Here is a 16,540-nt window from a genome sequence, read left to right on the forward strand (position 1 = left end):
CTTATACCCCTTTTTTGGAAAACCACAACCACCCCTCTCCTGTCCTCCTGGGTTTCAGTGGTCAATGACATCATGCGTATGGAAGAGATGATGGCCCTAGACAATGATACCTTTGATAAATTCAAACTTCTATGGCTCATATGGATCAAACACTCTACCTCTGATGCCTTGACTGTGCTTCTGACCCTCCGGCATGTCGCACCAAGGTCTGCTCAACCCCTAACCCCCCTCCCCCCTTCTACTTCCCAACCTTCCGATTTCTCCCCCCCTTTATCTTCTTTATTCTTTCTCCCCTCAACCTTACGCTATAATGACTTAGACCTGGAGGTTCTTATTTCTATTCTCCACCAGATGTTCTGCATTACACGGTGGGCTAAACCGACCCATACTAGCATACGGTTATATACATAGATTTCATCGGTTTACAATCAAAAATATACCTACTATGCAGACTGTTTTGTACTACCTCGTGTATTGAACATCCAACTGTAATGAATATTGTATTGTTTTTCCCTGTTAAACACAATAAAAATATATATGACTCCAAAATGGGGTCATTTGGGGGGTTTTGTGCCATCTTTGCATTTTATGGCCTTCAAAACTGTGATAGGTAGTGAGGAGTGAAATCAAAAATTTACGCCCTTAGAAATCCTGAAGGCGGTGCTTCATTTTCGGGGCCCCGTACGGGGCTAGACTCCCAAAAAGTCCCACACATTTGATATCCCCATACTCAGGAGAAGCAGCAAAATGTATTTTGGGGTGCAATTCCACATGTAACCATGGCATGTGTGAGCAATATATCATTTAGTGTCAACTTTTTGTAAAAAATTGTTGTTTTTTTGTCATTATTCAATCACTTGGGACAAAAAAATTAAATATTCAATGGGCTCCACATGCCTCTCAGCAATTTCCTTGGGGTGTCTACTTTCCAAAAGGGGGTCATTTGGTGGGGGTTGTACTGCCCTGCCATTTTAGCACCTCAAGAAATGAGATAGGCAGTCATAAACTAAAAGCTGTTTAAATTCCAGAAAATGTACCCTAGTTTGTAGACGCTATAACTTTTGTGCAAACCAATAAATATATGCTTATTGACATTTTTTTTACCAAAGACATGTGGCTAAATACATTTTGGCCTAAATGTATGACTAAAATTGAGTTTATTGGATTTTTCTTATAACCAACAGTAGAAAATATCATTTTTTTTTCAAAATTTTCGGTCTTTTTCCGCAAAAAATAAAAATTGCAGAGGCAATCAAATACCATCAAAAGAAAGCTCTATTTGTGGGGAAAAAAAGTACGCAAATTTCGTTTGGGTACAACATTGCATGACCGCGCAATTACCAGTTAAAGCGATGCAGTGCCAAATTGTAAAAAGTGCTCTGGTCAGGAAGAGGGTAAAACCTTCCGGAGCTGAAGTAGGAAATCTTGACTCCGATTAAAAAATAATCAGCCTGCATCCCATATGGCTTTTCCGATAAAATCTGTGGAAACAGAAGAGAGGAAAGGTTAGGTTACATTGTCCAGAAAAGCAGATGACAGAGATAACACAATACTGACATATAGAATGTTTGGAGCCTCCCAAGTGTCCTGATTTTACTGGGATTTTTATGAATTTTTAGATCCTGAAAAAGTGGCATAATTCATCAAAATGGTTTTCGCTCATAAAACATCACATTAGGAAAGAGTTAGAGGTATAGTGTAAAATCAAAGCTGAGTATTTTTTTTTTTTTTAATGGAGTAGGGAAGGAGACAAGGGACTTTTTTTCTGTCTTTGTGTCATTTCCCTTCATTTCCTGCTCCAGAGAAACAACGGGAAGTAAGAGGAGATTTTTGAAAGCAAGAGGATATCTCCTTTAAGGCAGGTGTCACCTGAATTGGGGTACCAATTGGAAGATTTAGCTTTATCTCCCTTTAAAAAAACTCAGGCCATCATCTGGCAGAGCAGATAATGATGGAGCCAATGTCTGGATTGTGACGCAGGTCTCCATGTATATGCAACCTTAATGCCCCCCTAGCAGATGAAGGCAACACTTCTTGTTGGTGATTTAAACAGGCCATACATTAAACAATTTTCTTTCCCGCAACCCGTGATTGCTCGATTCCCCGATCAACACAGTCAGTGTTGATGGATAAACCCCCCTGCAGAGCTTTTGTATTCTGACAGTATTCCCAGACATCTGAATACATTGATCACTTCTGGCGGCTATAGCTCAGATCAAATGAAAAAACCTGAAAGGCTGGTTATACAGAAGTCAATGGATGGATTGACTTCAGTATAACCAGCCTGCCCATAGATGGATCAAAATTGGTCGGTCACTGCTGAACCCGGCCTAGAAAGCCACTGAGCACCCAGGACTCAATTGGAGGCATTATCCATTAACTAAAGTCAGAATGCCCCATAAACTCTCCTACATTCTGTAAAGGGTTTTGTATCTAGATGAACACTACAATGAAATCAGCTGACAGTTACTTACTTCTGGGGCCATATAGTTTAAGGTTCCTGCAATTCCTGTGATCTTCTTTGGAGGAAACATGCCTGTCACTTCAATGCCCAAATTTGCAATTACTATGGCCGTACTATTATACTACTATTTCCAGTATCACTGACGTCACTTCCGTCTCATGGAACGCACGCCAGGAACGGCGTTTTTACACTAACAGCTCCATGTTTGATGCTTGTTTGATCTTACTTTTTGTAAGTACCCACTCCCTTGTTCAAATAAACCTTTTTTAATGGTACTTCACTATCAGTTCCATTCTTTTTTACTTCTGGGTACTTGTTTGTCTGGCTGAGAAACTTCACAAAGGAATCCTGGATCTGATGACCTGACTTCATACCCGCCATCCTGACATCAATACCAAGCTTTAAGTGACCCACCAGACTGAAAAGATGGGGGTCGTTTTGATCAGGGATACATCGAGGGGGTGTTGTGCACCTGAATTTTCTGAAGCACCTTTTCTCTTCACTTTGGATTGGAGCACCTTTAGTCACTTTCTTTGGACTTTGTTTTGTTTCATCATTTATATTTTTATTGTGTTTATTTTGTTTGCGTTTGTGTTTGCTTATTATTTACTATTATTTACTTATTGTGTTTGCGGGTGGTATATTTATATTCATACATATTCGTCCAAAAGCACATTGCTCGGCTTGATGTCCCTATGAGGAGGAAAACAGACAGTAAGCTTGGTTGTTATGAGAAAAGATGCAAATATATATTATATATTCAAAGCAGAATTGTAGTTATGGGTGGATCTCAGCTTCTTTCATTCCCCCAGCGAGACCTGTATAGCTGAGTTCCCAGCTCCTCTCATCTGCTGCAATCATTATTGGGATGTCTCATCCCACCTGTTGAAGTTTTAGAAATCCAGAATTTTTTTAAAAAAATGGAAGAAGCACTGTGATGACTACAGCAGAAGGAATGAGACTTTACAGGGCATACAGCTGGGAAGTATTGTAAATATGCTATCAGGAATTAGAAGTGGAGGAGCAGAGAATTTTGTACCCATAACTTAAAATAAATAAAAATTTTGGTGGTGACCCTTTAGATAATCCAGATGTTCTGATCCTTACCTGTGCATGATTTCTTTGCCATGAAGATACTGTAGGCCACAAATTATTTCCGATGTCAGCATTCTGATAGAAAAGAAAGAAGAACATATAAGAGTTATTATAAGAGTTCAAATTCACAGACCAATCAAAGCTAAAGATGAGCATATAGTACATAGGTAAATGTGGGGGCAGGGCTCAGCTGAATGGACCTAGCTATGTCACTGCCAGTCCTCAGTGCTCAGCCAACCCCAGCATAACCATCATTGATCTTACCTTATCACAACTGGAGAAAGTGGGGCATGAGCCGATATAAGATTGTGGATGCTCCCTCTGCTGAGATACTCCATGACGTATAGAAGGTATTCCTGTGTGAAAATGAAAAAGAGGGATAACGGTTACACCAGAGACATTTAAGAATTGTGGGCAAATTTACAGACACAGACAAGTGCAGTGTGGGGTTTTCTCAGAAGAGTTGGAGGAAATGTATCTTTCAGCTCTCTGCAGAGATCCAACACACCTCCCAGGTGAATCACAACTAGAGTTCTCCAATCAGCAAAGCTTGTGTTGCCTGCTGATTGGGCAGCTCAAGCAGAGGCATGCTGGACCTCTGCAGAGAGACCACGGCTTGCACACAAGAAACAAGAGTCCTTCTCTGCAGCATGCTGGCTGGGGATAGGCTTTTTTACTCAAGCTGGCCTGACACCTTTTTTTTGATGCACCTGCAATGTATTTAGAAGATTTAAACTGAAAGTTCATTTGGATTTTAAAGCGTATCCAAGCCTGAGAACAAAATGTATTTTATAGCTTATTGTTCCTTAGATGTGGTGGCTGCATTTGTTTTATTTTTTTCCTGTCCTAGGGTGAAACATTTACTCCCTGCAAATTATGTACAGTATCTCACAAAAGTGAGTACACCCCTCACATTTTTGTAAATATTTTATTATATCTTTTTATGTGACAAAACTGAAGAAATTACGCTTTGCTATAATGTAAAGTAGTGAGTGCACAGCTTGTATAACAGTGTAAATTTGCTGTCCCCTCAAAATAACTCAACACGCAGCCATTAATGTCTAAACCGCTGACAACAAAAGTGAGTACACCCCTAAGTGATAATGTCCAAATTGGGCCCAAAGTGTCAAAATTTTGTGTGGCCACCATTATTTTCCAGCACTACCTTAACCCTTTTGGGCATGGAGTTTACCAGAGCTTCACAGGTTGCCACTGGATTCCTCTTCCACTCCTCCATGACGACATCATGGAGCTGGTGGATGTTAGAGACCTTGTGCTCCTCCACCTTCCATTTGAGGATGCCCCACAGATGCTCAATAGGGTTTAGGTCTGGAGACATGATTGACCAGTTCATCACCTTTACCCTCAGCTTCTTTAGCAAGGCAGTGGTTGTCGTGGAGGTGTGTTTGGGGTCGTTATGTTGGAATACTGCCCTGTGGCCCAGTCTCCGAAGGGAGGGGATCATGCACTGCTTCAGTCAGTACGTCACAGTAGTACATGTTGGCATTCATGGTTCCCTCAATGAACTGTAGTTCCCCAGTGTCGGCAGCACTCATGCAGCCCCAGACCATGACAATCCCGCAACCATGCTTGACTGTAGGCAAGACACACTTATCTTTGTTCTCTTCACCTGGTTGCCACAACACACTTTTGACACCATCTGAACCAAATAAGTTTATCTTGGTCTCATCAGACCACAGGACAAGGTTCCAGTAATCCATGTCCTTAGTTTGCTTGTCTTCAGAAAACTTTTGGGGGCTTTCTTGTGCATCATCTTTAGAAGAGGCTTCGTTTTGGGACAACATCGATGTAGACCAATTTGATGCAGTGTGCAGCGTATGGTCTGAGCACTGACAGGCTGACCACCTACCCCTTCAACCTCTGCAGCAATGCTGGCAGCACTCATATGTCTATTTCCCAAAGACAACCTCTGGATATGATGCTAAGCAAGTGCACTCAACTTCTTTGGTTGACCATGGCAAGGCCTGTTCTGAGTGGACCCTGTCCTGTTAAACCGCTGTATGGTCTTGGCCACCGTGCTGCAGCTCAGTTTTAGGGTCTTGGCAATCTTCATATAGCCTAGGCCATCTTTATGTAGAGCAACAAGTATTTTTTTCAGATCCTCAGAGAGTTCTTTGCCATGAGGTGCCTTGTTGAACTTCCAGTGACCAGTAAGAGAGAGCGAGAGTGATAACACCAAATTTAACACACCTGCTCCCCTTTCACACCTGAGACCTTGTAACACTAACGAGTCACATAACACTGGGGAGGGAAAATGGCTAATTGGGCCCAATTTGGACATTTTCACTTAGGGGTGTACTCACTTTTGTTACCAGTGGTTTAGACATTAATGGCTGTGTGTTTAGTTATTTTGAGGGGACAGCAAATTTACACCGTTATACAAGCTGTACACTCACTACTTTACATTGTAGCAAAGTGTAATTTCTTCAGTGTTGTCACATGAAAAGATGTGAGGGGTGTACTCACTTTTGTGAGATACTGTATGTAGAACAAGTGTCCCTCTTGTACAGAACAACAGAAAACCTCCCCTCTCCTCTGCTCCCCAGAGTAGGACTACATCCTCCTCTTGTCATCTCCATTACTAATGGAGATGAAGAAATAGCTTGGAAGGAAGATAACATTGTTTGATATCAGAGGCGTAACTAGAATCTTCATGGCCCTGGTGCAAGAAACCATGAAGGGCCCCCCTCTTACATCAGGATCCCCAGAGAGCCCCTCCTTACATCAGGGTCCCCAGAGAGCCCCTTCCTTACATCTGGGTCCCCAGAGAGCCCCCCCTTACTTCAGGTTCCCCAGAGAGCCTCCCCTTACATCAGGGTCCCCAGAGAGCCCCTCCTTGCATCAGGGTCCCCAGAGAACCCCTTCCTTACATCAGGGTCCCCAGAGAACCCCCCTTACTTCAGGGTTCCCAGAGAGCCCCCCTTACATCAGGGTCCCCAGAGAGCCCCCCTTACATCAGGTTCCTCAGAGGGCCCTCCTTACATCAGGGTCCCCAGAGAGCCCCTTCCTTACATCAGGGTCCCCAGAGAGCCCCCCTTGCCTCAGGGTCCCCAGAGAACCCCCCCTTACATCACGGCCCCCAGAGGGCTCCTCCTTATATCAGGGTCCCCAGAGACCCTTCCTTACATAAGGGTCCCTAGAGAGCCTCCCCTTACATCAGGGTCCCTAGAGAGCTCCTCCTTGCATCAGGGTCCCCAGAGAACCCCTTCATTACATCAGGGTCCCCAGAGAACCCCCCTTACTTCAGGGTCCCCAGAGAGCCCCCCTTACATCAGAGTCCCTAGACAGCCCCCCTTACATCAGGGTCCCAGAGAGCCCACCTTACATCAGGGTCCCCAGAGGGCCCCCCCCCTTACATCAGGGTCCCCAGAGAGCCCCACTTACATCAGGGTCCCCAGAGGCCCCCCCTTACATCAGGGTCCCCAGAGAGCCCTACTTACATCAGGGTCCCCAGAGAGCCCTTTCCTTACATCAGGGTCCCCAGAGAGCCCCCCTTACCTTAGGGTCCCCAGAGAACCCCCCCTTACATCACAGCCCCAGAGGGCCCCTCCTTATATCAGGGTCCCCAGAGAGCCCCCCTTAAATCGGGTCCCCAGAGAGCCTCCCCTTACATCAGGGTCCCCAGAGAGCCTCCCCTTACATCTGGGTCCCCAGAGGGCCCCTCCTTACATCAGGGTCCCCAGAGAGCCCTCCCCCCTTACTTTAGGGTCCCAAGAGGGCCCCCCTTACTTCAGGATCCCCAGAGGCCCCCTTACTTTAGGGTCCCCAGAGAGCCCCCTTTGCATCAGGGTCCCCAGAAAGTCACACCCTCCTTCCAGAAGTTCCCCTGTACCTGGCTGGTCTCCTCTGTGCACATTGGACCCCCTGCACATCTCTGTACCCACCTGGGGGAAGGTGGGAGGCGGCGATCAGCAGCTCTATGGTGTCCACGGATGACGGGATCTCCCTGGGGCTAGTAGTTCTCTCTCCGACTGTATCCAATGGAGAGGGGCCTCTGACCCGGGCATGTATTATCAAGAGTGTAGAAGCAGAGCAACTCACTGAAGAGTGAAGCCGATACATGCCCAGGTCAGAGGCCCCTCCCCTCTCCACTGTATACATTTGGAGAGAGAGCTACAAGCCCCAGGGAGATCTCGCGGCTTGTGGGCACCATAGAGCTGCCGATCGCTGCCTCCCACCTACCCCCTACATGTTAAACGGACAGCCAGGGGTGCAGGGGGAGATGCCGGGTCTTGGCGCCCCCCACAGCGGCAGAACATCAGGGCCCAGTCGCAAATGCGACTGCAGCGACCCCTATAGTTACGCCACTGTTTGATATATCAGTTCAGCTCATAGGAACACTACATTTCTGATAAGGTCAACAGGTATTTGTACTTGTTGAAAATGTTCTTAATCTGAAAAAAAAGAATGCTAATGCAGGCACCACATCTTAGGGCTGGTGAGTTGCAATATAATATATTTTTGTTTTAGGGTTTGCATATATTTGTGTAAATGCACTGAGTACAATAGCAGTGTCTTACATGTTACCTGTCCGATCTGGAAAATAAGGGTACTGAGCCATTCAGATCAGTGGATGCACCTGTAGTGGTGAGCCTTGGTTTCCCAAGTATGGCCAATGTACAGGTAGAGTATATAGAGATTGGGGCACGGTTTGTTGAGTCTTTTAATCAGGAAATAATAATGTACAGAAGCCATGATAATTCTACACAAAAATATGTAGAATCTACTAAAGCATCATAAGAGTAAGGTGATGGCAGGTCATGTCAGTAGTGATGTCACTCTTGAACTAGGCCCATATAACATACCCTGTGTTTGGTGAGAAAAGGGGTAGATGACAAGACTTACATCTGTCTGAAAGCCACCATATAGACAAGTGTTGAAGCGATTGTCTCTAATTTGTTTAAACACCTTAAGCTCAACCATGGCACTTCTGGAATTCTTCTTGAGCACGAGTCTCTTCTAAACAATCTTGATAGCCACCTTCTTGTTGGTGGCATTATAGGATGCTAGCACAACCTGGAGGAGACAGAGGGACATTAGGTCACATTTCAAAGTCACAATACAATATTAATACAGTCCAGAGGGGTTTTTCTTGGCCAAGTACTGCACATATCAGGAGTGTAATTCTTACGTTGTCTAGGGAGTGAGTAACTACGTTAATATTTTCTGCAGTGTTCACAGATCTGTAGGGCCTAGTTCAAGCTGGACACTTGGAGATGCATGCATTATATTAATACAGAGCCTTTTTTAACAAGACTTGAGAGACCCCCATTAAAGAGGAACTTCAGTCCCCACTATTTCTGCCCCTCCTCACCCATGTAGCCATCTTTGAATGTCTTGCATGTGGACAGATGTGCCAAAGGCCTTTGTCCTGTCTTTAGAACAAGGCAGAGTCCTGTGGCACATCTGCACAGGCACAAAGGTTTCTTATGTGCCCACCAGAATAAAATTGCTTTAAAATATATCTAATTGTGGGAGGGGGGGAAATTCAGCCATTGGCAGAAATAATGGAAAAAAGTTATAAGTTCCTTGTTTAAGTGTGTAAGGACATCATCTGGAAATGGACACTTTAAATGTCTGATATGGACAATAGGCTATTAATAGTGACTGGTAAAGGAGATTAATAGGCAGTACAATCACCAATAATCAGAATGATGCTTGGTAGTATGTGAAAGTGTGGAAACTGTAAATAATGATTGTAAAGGGTTTCATGCTTGAATAATTGTGCTAATGGAATTTAGTCAGGTACTAGCATGGTTATTAATTGAAAAGTGTTTACCTTTAGGAGTACTTGAGAGGATCATGACAAAAGCTTGCAGTCTTCTCTTTATCTTACTTACACCATTCAGTAAATTCAGGGGTGAAAGTGAGAGAAAGAGGAGAGATTTCATATACATATATAGAAGCCATAAATTAGGAGCTTATTGCTAATTGTTATTACTTTGGCCTGTCCATGCACAGCTGATTTTTGGGTACCTCTGAGTGTTTTAATGACCACAGTATGCTGGAAAGTTTTTTGACAGATGCACCAGACATATGTAGCTATTGTGTGGTTGTTGGCATTCCACCACAAACAATGTAGTGGAATGTCATAAGTGACACTTTGATGTTTTTCCCATCTCTTGAGAGAATTATACCAGTATAGTTGGTGATGGTACCTATCTGTAATTCTGATAACATAATTTGGGAGTATATTAGGTTTTGTCAGAAACCATGAAATCAGAAATCAGACCGAGATAGAAGTACAGTTAAATCACACTTGTTTATTAATGATAATAATAATAATAATAATAATAATAATAAAAGTAAAAAGAACAAACGTAGTCAAAACATAGCCAAAGTTCAATAACCGGTAGGAAAATCACCTAACAGACTCCTGAAATTCTGGACTCTTTTACACAGTATTATACAAACTTATACAGGTCTAGGTCAGGAGAAAAGACAAGAGAGATGAATTTCTTTTTTGAGGGGATTGAGGTACCCGCTCTTTCAGAACAGGGCAAAAATGAATTAGACTCTTCTATAACGTTAGAGGAACTATACTCTGCAGTGACTGGGATGGCAAACCAGAATTCCCCCGGCCCAGATGGTTTGCCCACTGAAATTTATAGGCGATATGGTGACGTGATGCTCCCGGAAATGTTACGGATGTTAGGGGAAGTGGCTGCAGGGGGGAGGATGCCCACTTCGATGTCAGAAACTACAATTGTAGTCCTGCCAAAAAAGGGGAAAGACCCATTGGAGACCTTATCATATAGACCAATATCATTAATATGCTCGGACGCTAAAATATTGGCAAGAGTGCTCGCGGCCAGGCTGAACAAGTATATACAAAATATTATACACCCGGACCAATCCGGGTTTATCCCCAACAGAGCTACTAGCATTAATATAAGGCGGGTATATCTCAACCTCCAGACCCCAATGCTAGGCAGGGGCTCGCAAGCTGTAGTTTCCCTGGATGCCTCTAACGCATTTGACAGCCTGGAGTGGGACTATCTGTGGCGGGTCCTTGAGGTATTTGGGTTCAGACCTAACTTTGTCGGTTGGATAAAAGCCCTCTATATGGTGCCATGGGCCAGAATAAGGATTAATAATATCCATTCTGACCTGATTCTGCTTGAGAGGGGAACACAACAGGCATGTCCCCTGTCATCCCTGCAATTCGCCCTGGCAATAGAGCCATTAGCAATTGCGATTAGATCTGCAGGGGGAATACAGGGATTTAAAAGAGAGTCAGGGGATGAAAGGATTGCATTATATGCAGATGATATCCTGCTTTTCCTGGGGGACACGGATTCATCCCTTGCTACAGTTATGAGTATCATGGAGGACTTTGGACAGTTCTCAGGTTTAACAATCAATTGGGATAAATCCGCCTTGATGCCAGTAGATATAGTAGAGACTTTACCGTCTTTGGCTGGGCAACTGAGGGTGGTGGACAGGATGAAATACTTGGGAATATGGCTAACAAAAGACCACAATCCATACATAGAGGAGAACTTCGCCCTCCTTGTGCTAAGGTTTAGACGTAAGTGCGATATCTGGTGCCGCCTCAACCTGTCAGCAGCTGGCAGAATTAATTTGATCAAGATGATCTGGATGCCCCAACTTCTGTACCAGTTAAATAACTCCCCGGTTTGGATCAGAATGGACTGGTTTAAGAAAACTGAAACCCTGTTTAGGGAATTAATTTGGAAGAAGAGACAGGCGTGAATAGGCTTACAGATATTGCAGTTACCAACAAAAGAAGGAGGAGCGGCAGTTCCACACCCCGTAACTATTTCTTAGCTGCCCAGCTGCAACAGCTAAGGGGAGGCAGTATATTGGGGGATAGGAACATAAATATACGACTGATGCTGCAAGGAGCTTTGCATAGTAACCTGGTCGAGTCCTTGGAGGCAAACTCTCTCTCGCCCAGGCCCCCTACACTAAAATTAATGTCCAAGGTATGGCAGGCCGCTAAAACAATTATGGGATATAATGGGGTATCAGATTATGCCCCGATTTGGGATAATAAACATCTCCCAGAGCTGATCCCGGTGGGTAAAATAGAAGAATGGGAGGTCTGCGGTATCAGAAAACTCGCTCAGCTATATAAAGGGAATATTCTGAAGTCATTTGCCGAGTTGAGGGACGAGTAGGGTATCCCAAACCACTCATTTTATTGGTATCTCCAAGTTAGACACGCCCTGAATGCTCAGTTTCAAACACAAACAGTGGAATGGTGTAGACTCCCCCTTATACAAAAAATAGTTAACTCTAGCTCGTCCAAAGGTCTGATATCCGAGATATATGAACAAATATGTGGGAAAATAATGGGGAAAGACTGGCTAAAAATAAAAATAGATGGGAGGAAGACCTGGGAGAAAAAAAATCACTGAAGAACAATGGAAAAGGATAATGGAAATGAGCCCCCAGGTGTCAGTCTCCCCCTCACAAAGATTGTCGCAATTATTTTTGTTACATAGAGCTTATTACACTCCAAAGAAGCTTTTTCGGTATGGATATAGAGCGGATGATAAATGCCCAAGGTGTCAGGGAACAGGTGATTTAATTCATCTGATGTGGAGGTGCCCAAAGCTATTCAGGTACTGGAATGATATACTTGAGGAAATTAATAGGACCTTTGGGATTAAGCTGGAGATGGATGCTACATTATGTTTGCTGCGGAAAATAGAGGTAAACAGTATATCTAAAAATATTAAAATGACAGTAACAAGATGTCTATTCCAAGCACAAAAGATAATTGCCCAAAATTGGCAATCCGCAAGGCCCCCTACATCGGAAGAATGGGGTAAGGTGATGGACGCCAATGTATGGAGGGAAAAAGTGGTATTTATAAGCCGGAAGAATTTGGATTAATTCTTAAAAATGTGGAAGCCCTGGTTGGATAAAATAGGGTGCCCACTATAAAAGAGAATAGAGAATATGCCTAAATAAAATGTGGAGTAGGAGGTGTAGAGAAGGTTGTGGCGAGGACTGGGGTGGGGGGAAAGGTGAGGGAGAAAGGAAGAAATAAAACACCAAAAAAAAAAAGTTCAATAACCGGAACAGATAGTCAGCCAAGTCAGAAGTCAGGGATCAAAGTAGTGGAACAGCAAGCAGGATCCGGAGCCAAAAGGGATGTCAGCAAAGCCAGTCTTTAAACAGGAATGCAGTTGATGTTTCTTGTGATGTTGACCAAGGCAAAGCCAGAGCTCCTCTGGACTGGACGGCTTAAGTAGGCAGGACTGACGAGCAGGATATCAACAACACCTGAGTAACTGTGGAGAGAGATGGGAGCTGGCAATTAGCCGACAGCTGAGCAGCCAGCTCAGAGAAGGAGGGGTTGAGCCCAGCTCTGACAGGTTTACTGTTGTTATGTATATTATTTAACTTTGCACTGAGAAGGTTAGCATGTTGAATGGTAAATGTATATATAGTATCTCACAAAAGTGAGCACACCCCTCACATTTTTGTAAATATTTTATTATATCTTTTCATGTGACAACACTGAAGAAATTACACTTTGCTACAATGTAAAGTAGTGAGTGTATGGCTTGTATAACAGTGTACATTTGCTGTCCCCTCAAAATAACTCAACACACACAGCCATTAATGTCTAAACTGCTGGCAACAAAAGTGAGTACACCCCTAAGTGAAAATATCCAAATCTGGCCCAACTAGCCATTTTCCCTCACCGGTGTCATGTGAATCGTTAGTGTTACAATGTCTCAGGTGTAAGTAAATAAAGGATGGTGTGAGTGGTGCTCCCTTTAAGGGGAGTATGTAAACTCAATGTGTAACAGCAATACTACTGAGATTATAAACACATATTATAAATAACCCCTAATAAAAATACAGTGAAAAAATCATACGGTGAACACAAATCAGCAGTAAAACCAGTTAAAATATTTAAGTCATCAGTGAATAGTACATGACACCAGCATATATTCTGATGTGATCTGCAGTGCTAAACTGTTGTGCAGTCCATACAGAAAAATTATGTGTGTATAAAAAACTATAAATGCACAGAAAGTGAGAGAGTTTGCAATACTCCAAACATTTGTTGGTTTAGCAGGACAAATTATATGTTGCAGAAAATTCCAAGCAATCTGGTGACACTTGTGTATATAAAAAACCATATATGCAAAAAGAGTGAGAAAGTCTGCATTACTCCAAGTAGTTGGTTTAGCAGGAAAAAATATGTTGCAAAAAAGTTCCAAGCAATCTGGTGACTCTTGTGCCAAGAAATAAACCGGTGACTTCTGTGCTCCCCCTATGGCTCCCCACTCACCAGCTCCTTATACCCCTACAGGGGTGACAGGCAATGTGAATTATCAGAGAGTAAAGAGAACCTGTCATCGTCCATTTAGATCAAAGTAAAAGCTGACCTACTGATGCTTTTCCTCTGCAAGGGGGCCTTGGGTACTCTATCATCCATGCAAGCGACCAAATATTTCCTCTCTCCTGTCTGGAATGGGGACTTATCCCTGGAGATCCATTTCCTGGATATGGTGACAGAGGCTGTGATGAACAGATGATTGATCCGAAAGTTTTGGGATATTGGTACCAGGAGCCATTACCATAGAGACAATAGGGGACCATCTGGAGAACTTCCTGTGATAATCCACTTTGCCTGTTACCCCTGTAGGGGTATAAGGAGCTAGTGAGTGGAGAGCCATAGGGGGAGCACAGAAGTCACCGGTTTATTTCTTGGCACAAGAGTCACCAGATTGCTTGGACCTTTTTTCCAACATATTTTTTCCTGCTAAACCAGCTACTTGGAGTAATGCAGACTTTCTCACTCTTTTGCATATACGATTTTTTATATACCCAAGTTTCACCATATTGCTTGGAATTTTCTGCAACATATAATTTGTCCTGCTAAACCAACAAATGTTTGGAGTATTGCAGACTCTCTCACTTTCTGTGCATTTATAGTTTTTTATACACACATAATTTTTCTGTATGGACTGCACAACAGTTTAGCACTGCAGATCACATCAGAATATATGCTGGTGTCATGTACTATTCACTGATGTTTTAAATATTTTAACTGGTTTTACTGCTGATTTTTGTTCACCGTATGATTTTTTCACTGTATTTTTATTAGGGGTTATTTATAATATGTGTTTATAATCTCAGTAGTATTGCTGTTACACTTTGAGTTTACATACTCCCCTTAAAGGGAGCGCCACTCACCCCATCCTTTATTTACTTATACTGATTAGCCCCCTTGTGGGGCTAGTAGGGGAGGCTGCATACCTTTTCTCTCTCTTTCTTAGCCTTAAGCGTGGAGTTTCTGTGTGTTTTTCTAAGGTCTCAGGTGTGAATGGGGAGTAGGTGTGTTAAATTTGGTGTTATCGCTCTCACTCTCTCATACTGGTCACTGGAAGTTCAATATGGCACCTCTGAACTTTCTGAGGTCCTGAAAAAAAAGAATTGGTGCTCTACATAAAGATGGCCTAGGGCTAGGCTATCAGAAGATTGCTAAGACTCTGAAACTGAGCTGCAGCACGGTGGCCAAGACCATACAGCGGTTTTAACAGGACAGATTCCACTCAGAACAGGCCTCCCCATGGTCTACCAAAGAAGTTGAGTGCACGTGCTCAGAGTCATATCCAGAGGTTGTCTTTGTCTATGAGTGCTGCCAGCATTGCTGCAGAGGATGAAGGGGTGGGGAATCAGCCTGCCAGTACTCAGACCATATGCCGCACACTGCATCAAATTAGTCTGCATGGATGTCATCCCAGAAGGAAGCCTCTTCTAAAGATGATGCACAAAAAAGCAGGCAAACAGTTTGCTGAAGACACGCAGACTAAGGACATGGATTACTGGAACCATGTCCTGTGGTCTAATGAGATAAACTTATTTGGTTCAGATGGTGTCAAGCGTGTGTGGTGGCAACCAGGTGAGGAGTACAAAGACAAGTGTGTCTTGCCTACAGTCAAGCATGGTGGTGGGAGTGTCATGGTCTGGGGCTGCATGAGTGCTGCTGGCACTGGGGAGCTACAGTTCATTGAGGGAACCATGAATGCCAACATGTACTGTGGCATACTGAAGCAGAGCATGATCCCCTCCCTTCGGAGACTGGGCCACAGGGCAGTATTTCAACATCATGACGACCCCAAACACACCTCCAAAACGACTACTGCCTTGCTAAAGAAGCTGAGGGTAAAGGTCATGGACTGGCCAAGCATGTCTCCAGACCTAAACCCTATTGAGCATCGGTGGGGCATCCTCAAACAAATGGTGGAGGAGCGCAAGGTCTCTAACATCCACCAGCTCCCTGATGTCATCATGGAGGAATGGAAGAGGACTCCAGTGGCAACCTGTGAAGCTCTGGTGAACTCCATGCCCAAGAGGGTTAAGGCAGTGCTAGAAAATAATGGTGGCCACACAAAATATTGACACTATAGGCCCAATTTGGACATTTTCACTTAGGGGTGTACTCACTTTTGTTGCCAGCAGGTTTAGACATATTAATGGCTGTGTGTTGAGTTATTTTGAGGGGACAGCAAATTTAAACTGTTATACAAGCTGTACACTCACTACTTTACATTGTAGCAAAGTGTCATTTCTTCAGTGTTGTCACATGAAAAGATATAATAAAATATTTACAAAAATGTGAGGGGTGTACTCACTTTTATGAGATACTGTATATAACATAAGTACATAGGCAAGTGGCATTTCACACAAGGGCAGATAAATAGAGGACAGTATTTACAATTTTACTTGTGGCGTACCACCCGAACAACAATGGAAAACACAATAACAAAAAGCCTTATATCCTATCTATCTACTATATACACTTGGAAAGAATATAAAATTTAGCATGGTTGTACAAGCTGAGGTTATTGTACAACTGAGGCCGATGTCTCTCCTTAGCCAAGAAAGATGCTATGGGTGCTGGAACACCCGAAAGAGAAGAAAAAAGACAGCATAGAAACACTTCCTATTCCTATAGTAACAATG

At 43.4% G+C, this 16,540-nt stretch overlaps 1 protein-coding gene across 2 annotated transcripts in view; it reads right to left on the minus strand.

The window, feature by feature from the left end:
• LOC141103462 (putative 3-phosphoinositide-dependent protein kinase 2) overlaps window positions 1-16,540 on the minus strand; it is a 33,987-nt gene that overhangs the window by 8,760 nt on the left and 8,687 nt on the right. For both annotated transcript variants that reach the window (XM_073593082.1, XM_073593083.1), the window contains 5 exons: window positions 8,426-8,596; window positions 3,824-3,915; window positions 3,572-3,634; window positions 3,085-3,157; window positions 1,342-1,481 (listed from right to left, as the gene is read on the minus strand). In XM_073593082.1, the coding sequence (XP_073449183.1) occupies window positions 3,115-3,157; window positions 3,572-3,634; window positions 3,824-3,915; window positions 8,426-8,503 (276 nt within the window). In that variant the 5' untranslated portion in view covers window positions 8,504-8,596 and the 3' untranslated portion in view covers window positions 1,342-1,481; window positions 3,085-3,114. The remainder of the gene's footprint in view (window positions 1-1,341; window positions 1,482-3,084; window positions 3,158-3,571; window positions 3,635-3,823; window positions 3,916-8,425; window positions 8,597-16,540) is intronic.

Source organism: Aquarana catesbeiana, linkage group LG07, assembly GCF_042186555.1.
Source record: "Aquarana catesbeiana isolate 2022-GZ linkage group LG07, ASM4218655v1, whole genome shotgun sequence".
In the NCBI taxonomy this organism is placed as follows: Eukaryota; Metazoa; Chordata; class Amphibia; order Anura; family Ranidae; genus Aquarana; species Aquarana catesbeiana.